The 9,201-nt window shown below is 29.9% G+C and overlaps 2 protein-coding genes across 2 annotated transcripts in view; one reads left to right on the forward strand and one right to left on the reverse strand.

Annotated features, from left to right (window-relative positions):
• Nucleotides 1-3,283: 3,283 nt before the first annotated feature.
• Nucleotides 3,284-5,380, reverse strand: LOAG_10055 (hypothetical protein; the record flags this gene model as incomplete). Its single annotated transcript, XM_003145582.1, has 5 exons — nucleotides 3,284-3,343; nucleotides 3,448-3,540; nucleotides 3,896-3,927; nucleotides 4,900-5,002; nucleotides 5,336-5,380. The coding sequence occupies 5 exons, from the start codon at nucleotides 5,378-5,380 to the stop codon at nucleotides 3,284-3,286; spliced, it is 333 nt and encodes a 110-aa protein (XP_003145630.1).
• A 1,879-nt stretch (nucleotides 5,381-7,259) lies between these two features.
• LOAG_16471 (musashi) overlaps nucleotides 7,260-9,201 on the forward strand; it is a 10,121-nt gene continuing 8,179 nt past the window's right edge. The window contains exons 1-3 of the mRNA XM_020449122.1: nucleotides 7,260-7,583; nucleotides 8,215-8,255; nucleotides 8,994-9,075. Coding sequence (XP_020307439.1) covers nucleotides 7,495-7,583; nucleotides 8,215-8,255; nucleotides 8,994-9,075 — 212 coding nt within the window. The 5' untranslated portion in view covers nucleotides 7,260-7,494. The remainder of the gene's footprint in view (nucleotides 7,584-8,214; nucleotides 8,256-8,993; nucleotides 9,076-9,201) is intronic.

Consider the following 9,201-nt stretch of genomic DNA (forward strand, 5'->3'; position numbering starts at 1 on the left):
CCTTACTCGAGATCAATCATTCACATTTACTCAAATCATTCGGGAATTAAGTCTTCTCCAAGATTAATCATTCTCACTTCAATTGGAAATCGAATTTTTGAAAAGAAATTAACTGCTTTGTTGTTGGAAAAAAAAGACATCGATATGAAACAATTACTTATATCAAATTAAGCGCAAGTAAACATTCAAAGTACACGAGATGTTATTATTAGATTTTTGAAATCAAATCATAAAGAATGGACAATATTTTATTAATCCACTTATTTGATTATTTCCGCTTCTATCTCTTTGACAATTAAATAATCATTCATGCCATTGTATTTATAATCATATGATGTTTTCGTCTACTCATAACTCTTAAACTTTTTTCGCTTCACAAAAGAACAAAATAAGTAAATGCCATCCGTATTTATTTTCATTCTTTACGAAACAATGAAGTTTATTAGAGGATAGTAGTAAGACTAAGATATTGTCCACCATCCTGATCTGATGAGCCCGAAATAATAATTCATTGAAGAGATGAATCATTTCAATAATGAATAGTTAATTTTCATCAAATAGTAAGTCAGACTGGATCATTACTTAATCAAGCCATCTTAATTAACAGCAAGAAAAGGGTAACGTATGAGAATTCTTATGATTGTGATCATTGATGACAACAGTGTGTGATCATTCATCCTTTATTCATATATTTGATACTTTTTTTTCTTTAAAAATAAGTGTTAACATTAACTGAAATATAAAGAATTAATTTTAACCCAAACAACATGTCAATTATCAGTGTACATGTATTAATTAGACTATCCATTAATTAATTAATGGAGTGAAGAGATTGTAACATGACAATGTCCTTAGAGAGATAACTTAGGAAAATTATAATTGATCAATTTATGTTTCCTTACCCAAATTGAACAAGCAGAAAAGAAATTGCTATATTAAAATCACCAAAAATGTATCGAGTAATTATGATCCAGAATTTTTCAGGACTCAAAATTCAGTGTCTATTTTTTTATATTAAAAAAGCTCATTAAAAGAAGACAAATGTTGACTAAAACTTTTTTTCGAAAAAACTTTTTCCTTACAATATTTACACTGATAACATGTAGTAGCACTGATAACAAATTCTTATAGATCAAATCTTACACCAAACAGTTAGCACGAAATCACAAAATGTCGCAGATAGGGAAAGTTGTGGAAGTAATGAAGAGACCGTTGGTGCGATGATATTATATGTGACCAATTAAATCAAAGATCTTAGATCTTGTGAAACTTTGACCTGCTGCTAAATCAAAGATCTTGTGAACTTTGACCTGCTGCTGTATCTATGAGCTTATGGTACCTTTCATTTGATAATACTATAAATCGTGATGGAATAACAACTGCCATCCTCTCGAATTCAGTGTCAATTTGCTCAAGGTCACACAGACTGGCTGCCCTATCTACATAGCCCTCGAGCAAACAAACGGACAAACATACTCTCTACTGGATTGTCACCATGCATCGGTGTGATCAGACGTTAATTTCCCAGACATTTTTAAATCAATGGTTGGATGATGTTGCATTGCATAAATACCGATACTGCAGGTTTTCTTTGGGTTTAAAGAGACAGGTGAGATTACCATCCATCTTTGCTCTTCCTTATAAGCTTGCATTGACAGGTATTAAATGTATTTATATCCAAGATTAAAGGTCACCCTTCTTCTCTTTCTATAGCTCCATCTTATTGTTCGTTCCATTGTTAATTTCTTTTAAATTGATTGTTTTTTTTAAGTCTTATTTGAACCACTTCCATCGCATTTCATTTCAACAATAAATTAAATGCAAAAATTAATTCAATCAATACTCCAATTGAAGCAATTCTAGGATTTAAATCAATGCAACTATTAGGTGGATGTTTTCGCTAACTTATCATTTTCAAATTAGAAGAAAAATGTGTATGTATTATGTTCCATCGTGACATGTGACGCGGTAATTGACACATAATGTAAGGCTTAACATTATAGCAGACAATATTGATTAAATTAATTTAAATCATTTTAATTTCAGTGGAAAAAAGAGCAAAAAAAAATTTTCTTTTCTCTATTTGAGACGTTATATTACAATTTGCAAACATTATAATAAGTATGTGACATATGAAATAAATTGCAATCGATTTGTATTTGAAATGGATGAGAGCGCAATTGAGGGGAGAGCAGGAGAAGGAAGAGGAAGAGGTAGTAAGTACCGCACCACAACCCCGCCCGCAACTAATTCATCCACCACGCATTTCATCCCCTTTGCCCTCTCTCTTCCTGGACCAGATGTTTCCTTCTGATGACAGTTAAGGCCCTATCTTTGGTGTCTTTTGCATTTCATTCCAAATATAGCAAATAGGATGTGCTTGGATATATTTATATGTAAACATGATATTTATTCAAAAACTATTTCATTATTTCGTTATATCGAAGAAATATTTATGTTAGTTATTTTAAATCTTTTTCACTTTATTTTTTTTCATCTTTTTCAATTTTTTCACTTTTTTTTTCCCCGCGAAAGTTAAAAGTTTGGTGTGTTTATGGTTTTGTAGAAGTGAGCCATCCCCAAGGGAATTCTATCCGTGAGATTCTGCGAAGAAAAAACGAAAAGGCGTGGTTGGCGCATATGATTCTGAAGTAAATCATTCAAATCTGTTACTGATATTTCTTCATTTTATTGTCGGCTGTTTTTACGTCAGTCTCTATCTATACGTATGCGTATTTAGTTGTAATAACAAATAGAGTTTAAGCAGTAGTCTCCAAATGACAAATTTTTGCATCCATTAGTTTCTTCTTTTCGTCTAAACGTAACAACCTTTGACCTTTTTCCTTTATTGCATTTTCACAGAGTTCTTATTCTTTGTATTATTAGAGCTCATGAAGAGTTCTTTTATGTCCACTTCGATAACTTCATGAAAAGATATACAAATGAAGTTCTTTTTTTTTCTTTTAAATTTCGGTAACTAAATTGGTGGTAGAAAAATGTCAAATGAGTTGATTGTGTCACTTCCCTGCTGAAGTCATCTATTTGTTCGATAGTACCTTCTTTTAAAGCTATTCTCCAAATGAACTTTACATATATTCCTGCCTCTTCTCTCATTATTTTGTCGATTATTAATGAAAATAGAAATTACCACTGAATTATCACTCCGATTTTTTCCTTTTTGTTTTATTTCTGATTGATAAGGCAAAAAAAAAGAAAGAAAAAAAAAACTAGGAAGGGATGTTTCCATAACGAATCAGATTAACAGTTGTTAAATTTCAGTTTATCAATGTGGAATGAATGCATCGGCCATTTTGATGTGATTTGGATGACAAATTTTTGGGTTCTAAAATTGACATTGATGACAACGTTTACTTCCGCAAACGTTCTCATCAATATACAATACCTTATACACATTTTTGAGCTTTCTTTTACACACCGTCAATGTACCTGAACAAATGATGTTACACGTATATGTGTATCGTCACAGTTTTCAGGTAAGTTGACAAAATCGTCCTTATACAATACACTAGGTGTATTTTCCTGAATAGCTCATACACACACACACACACACACACACACACACACACACACAGACAAACATTAATGATAACCAGGATGTAGACACGTATTATCAATCGAAGGTATACGCAATGCAAATAATTGCTAACTGAGGTGATCGAGACCGGGGGAAGTTCGAGAAGATAGGAAAGTGTTGGCGGGTATGTTATAAATAAATGTATGCATCTGTCTGTCTCTGTGCTTTTTCCGTTTACGTTTTTCTATATTTTACCGTTTACATTTATTTTCACATACATCTTTCTTACTCTTATAATATTTATAGGTGAAAGTGACATATCCTTTTAACACCTAACAGATCGGTTTTTATAAAATTTACCGTTAAATGGAACGAACTGTTTATGAATTCATCTGAAATAATCTCATCCCAGGTACATCAAATATTCGACATCCTTTTAATATTACCATTTGTCCTTTTTTTTTTGACCATTTAAAGCTAATCAATTCAACATTATCACAGTAATCATTTACCTTTGACAGAACAAAATATTTTTAGCCATTCCTATTATCAATTTTTATCCATTTCAATATATTTATGTATGTGAAGTCATTGAACTATATACCTGTGTTGATATTGAAAAGATAGGCATATTGCGTCGTACTCTTTCTTCACTCTCTCTAAGTCAAACGGTTTCCCTTCATACGTCCACGTCCCTTTCCGCCTAATGATGTTCAGACGCCCACAACAGCAATAACATAAAATGACCTTCATTGTAGTTCATCATTTCCATCTCTTTTAAATCTATCTATTACTGTCCACTATTGTTTTCTTGAACGGACAAACTAATATCTTATCAGCAAGATCGTTCTAAAGCTTTCCAAATATGTACATATATTGATAATGAAGTGTTGATTAATATTACCTCACATAATTGCATCATTTTTATCACTCTTGTTTTTTCTTTTTTTTTAAAAACGATATAAACGTCAAAATGTAATTTCTTTGTGAAGTCAAAATTTAAAAAATTACGAACTATCCATTGTACCACTGAGTCTTCCAACTACAGCAATAATGATTCTTCCAAATGATTATCACAGTTTCTTAACTAATTTTGTATTACTAACAATTAATTAATCATCTATGCTTGTGGGGACATTATCATATCAGAATATCACCACTCTCTTTTGATATGATGTTGAATGAGATTTTTGAGAAGAATTTGTCTAAGTCTCTTTTAAGTCCTCCTACCAATATATAACACTAAATATGTGATCCAGTTCATCGAGTTTCTTACCAAAATTTTTGTAAATGATAGCTTGAAGTAAAAATTTAAAAATAATGAAATTACATTTTGAGTTTATTTAGAGTTATTTTGAATTTACTTGGAGTTATTTTTACTTGTCCATTTAGAGTTATTTTCTGGTAAATTTCAAGATTTTTTTTTGCGCCAAGCCAAACTGACATATCGATCATCTCTTCGGCAACCTGATATATATCTATATCTCTATATCTATCTATCTAGATGATGTGATACATAACAAGAGTACGTTGAAGTTTTGAAGAGAAGTTTTAACAACTGGAATGCCTGATGTTAAACTTGTGGGTGATGTATTATCTTACATAGAAATGTAAGAGAATAGTCTCTAACAGTGCGGAAATTGAGGAGAGAGAGAAAAAGGGAGAAAGAGAGAGCTACGTCAATCAATTTTAGCTTCAAGAATTTTGCTAAAAAAAAATTTTCAAAAATTTTCAAAAACATAAATGCACACTCGAACATACATACACAACACACACACACACACACATGCAAATACACACAGACATATATCCTTGTATACATTCACCAATATCAACCACGGCCATTCACTAGTTAACTTTTCAATTTTCCAAAACACTTCCTTTACTTGTCTATAATTTTCACTTTCTAAAGTCTGAATATTCCATTTTTTTTTACAGGGATCATATAGTTAGTTACCTATGTACCAGACCAAATTTCAGTCCTCTTACTTAATCCAGGTATTTAAACCTGGTGTCCATTAAATTATGGACTTGGACATGACTATTCTTTTTCATGGATCTTTTTCAGGGAAATGAAAAATGGAAAGATATGATACAAAAAAGAAAAAAAAGTCATTCAAAAATGCGAAATTAAATATGAAAGAAATAATGCTAACAGAAAAACTATGCATGATTGAATAAACAATTTACAAATCAGTAAAATATATCCATTTATCACCAATCAGTTGTAATATCATGAAATTAATTTCAATCAATAATATTTAAATGATATATTGAAATAAGAAAATTCAATTATTGATTAGTCTAAACTTATGCATTTGCATAATTAAAAAGGCGTTATTAAGATAATACAATGAATAATTTTCTTTTTTTTCTCTTTCAAGCTAACATTAACCTTTTGAATTGTCAATTCTTTTTTCTTTAAAATTGATTATCGTAGTTTATTTGAAGGAAAAGGCACTATGACGTGAATGTTGTCTTATATTTGACTTTATCAGGCATCCCTTCAACCTCTCATAATGCTTTCTTCGAGAATTCATTTCCTATCGAGAGTTGTCAGAATTAGTAAGGATCAATATTGTGTTGTTGTTGTTGTTGTTGTTGTTGTTGTTATTGTTGTTATTTGAAAAATCCATCCATATAGGAAAGTAAATACATATTTTTGCCAAGATTGATCTGTGTCATCTTCCTAAATGTCATTCCTTTCTTTTCTGGCTGTCATTTGTCCACATTGTTTCATCTTTCTAATAAAACAAATTTATTTAAACCCTTAAAATAAATGAAATATTCTAATTTTGAAATACAATCTTCTCTTATCATTCTTTTCTTTTTTGCTACCAACTATTTTAATTTTCATGGAAAAAAATTTAATTGAATCTAAACAAATATGGAACACGAAAGGAAATTTTCATTCATGTTGTTCAATTTTCTCATTAAACAATAGACAAATGGCAAACAAAAATGATTTCTTGCATTTGTATAGTAATGATTTGAATATCAACATATCGTAGTTTATTTTGTGATAAATATCCATTTTCATCGATAATTTCATTTTGCATCTTTTTTGCGTTTTTTTTTTTCCACACGTTTTTCACTTTTTTCACAAATCTAACATAAGTATTAGTGACGTAAATAAAAGATTTTGCGAAGAATAAATAAGTGTGGTAAAATATTAAAAGAAAGGAGTAATTTATGTGAAGGTTGATGAAGAAGAGGATGTCACTCATAAAATTGTATGGGCGGAAGAAGAGAAAAGATAAAAGAGCTTGTAGTGACGTTTTATTTACAATTTGGTGATGTTGTGAAATTTCATCAGAATTTGATGTTTTAATGTTTTTATTAAAATAAACGTCTTTTTTTTTCTCATTTGTTTTTGAAGGGAAATGCAAAAAAAGAGGAAGAAAAAAGAGTGGGAGAAAAAAAAACAAAAAATACATTATAACTTTTCAAGTTGTACTTGCGCATATTTGTTTTTTCGAACAACAAAAATCTCTTTCAAATAATTGATTGTTGATCAAATAAACTGAATGCCTTATGTAATATTACTATCTTGTTTCGAAGCGAAAGCTTGAAAACTCCGCTTAATTTCTCAATTTCTCACTTTTTTTTTTCATCTTTTATACTTCAGATATCTGCAAAATTTCTACAATTCCAATTAGAATTCAAGGAAGAATTTCGTGTGAACTGTGAAAAACACTGAGAAAAGGAGTGTGTCGTCGGTCAACGATCATTGATTGCTAATCTGTTTTCCATTGGAATAATTCAGACTTATTCAGTATTAGAAGAATAATTCACATTTGGACAATTATTCATCTATTAATTTCATTACTGCATATAGTTATCTTTTGTTTGTCTTAGAGGCCTTAAAAGGCGAATTACGGCCGGTGTTTAGAAATAATTGTGTACTGAAAAATAACACTGAACAAAGGGCATAGTTCAAAGTGTAGTAGAAAGTAGTTATGGATACATCCGATAGCAATGCAAACGATAATGAAACAATACAGCAAAGTCCGAGTTCAGAGGATGGTACCAGCTCCAATGACCCCGGGTGAGTATGTCATTCTCATCTGTAGCTTTTTGTATTAATTAAAATATTAATTAAAACATTGTTTTAAAAATTTTCTATCCATTTGAAAATTTTTAGTGTGCGTTGTTTAATTTACTAAATATATGATAGTATACCAAATATTTCATAACTTTAGACAAAATATCGTCGTCAGTTCTGTTAATAGTTGCTCACCTGATACAGTCCAAATTTATTTATAAATATAATATTATATTTGTTATGGAGAGAACAGAGCACATTTGGAGTAACTTCTTTTTTTTATTTCCTTATTTCATTGAAAATTTTTAATTAAACAAAAAAAGCACTGTCGGATGAATAGGGAAGGATGATGTTGGAGAACCAAAATAGATACTATTCATTGATTAATCTGGTAGTAGTTGGTGGGAAGTATAACTTTTAGTTGTTCATGTTTTCAAAAAATTTTTGAATAATATCAAATGAGAAAGGTAATATTAACTTCATTGAAAACGTTTTTACTGCGCACATTTTGAGTCAACAAATTACCCTTCGAATTTAGCAAATTCAAGAAGTTTGCTCTTTAAAAAAGAATAAAAAAAAACAATCCTCAAAAAAGAAGAAAGAAAAATTGACTTCATTTTTGACATTATTTCAGAAAAATGTTTATCGGTGGTCTTAGTTGGCAAACAACAGCTGGTAAGTAATATTTTTTAATTTTTGTTACCTTTTTTTACCTGTATATTTGTGCAATGAATGAGTTAAACTAAGAGCTGGAAATAATTAAATGGTAGCTAAAATAAATGTGGAAATTATTGACACTAAAGGGTTTTACTTATATAATTACTTTCAAATATTTAATTACATTGAAATTGCAGGGTTAAAGCCATATAATTACATTCAAATCCAATAAGCGATGGGATCTGAATACTTAAGTGTAATTATATAATTAGAACGTCCGATGAAGAATGTTATAATTTAAGGTACTAATATTGTATGTGATATGCTATAATCCAGAATCTTAGGTTATAATACATTCAATAGAGGAAGGTCCAAATATTAGTGGTATAGCAGTAGTAGAAGTAGTAGTAGTAGTTGTTGTTGTTGTAATAGTTGTAGTAGTAGTAGTAGTAGTAGTAGCAGTAGTAGTAGTAGTAGTAGTGGTAGTAGTAATAGTAGTAGTAGTAGTAGTAGTAGTAAAGTAAAGAAATAAACTCTTCAAGTACAAAGATACGGGGAAAGACATTTGTGAAAAATTTTAAAAAGGTTTTGAAAAATTAAAATTTTTGATTATAGCAAATGCGTGAAGTTAAACTTTCAGATTCTCCCGAAATTTATTACAAACGTCTTCATGCATATGTAATAAGCGTTATTGTTTCAAGTAATGTTAATTGGACTAAAGTTTGATCCATACCTGAAAAGTTCTTTCATTTATAGAAGGATTGCGAGATTATTTCGGTAAATTTGGTGAAGTAAATGAATGTATGGTAATGAGGGATCCAGCAACCAAAAGGGCCAGGCAATCATTTCCATTTCTTCAATTCCTTTTTCCCAAATTTTATTTCTATTTCATTCACATTACTACTTCTTTTCTTGCATTTAATGTTCCATTTTAAATGTTATTTTAGTTACAATTCTTTAAATG

This window comes from Loa loa (assembly GCF_000183805.2).
Source record: "Loa loa unplaced genomic scaffold supercont3.4, whole genome shotgun sequence".
Lineage (NCBI taxonomy): Eukaryota > Metazoa > Nematoda > Chromadorea > Rhabditida > Onchocercidae > Loa > Loa loa.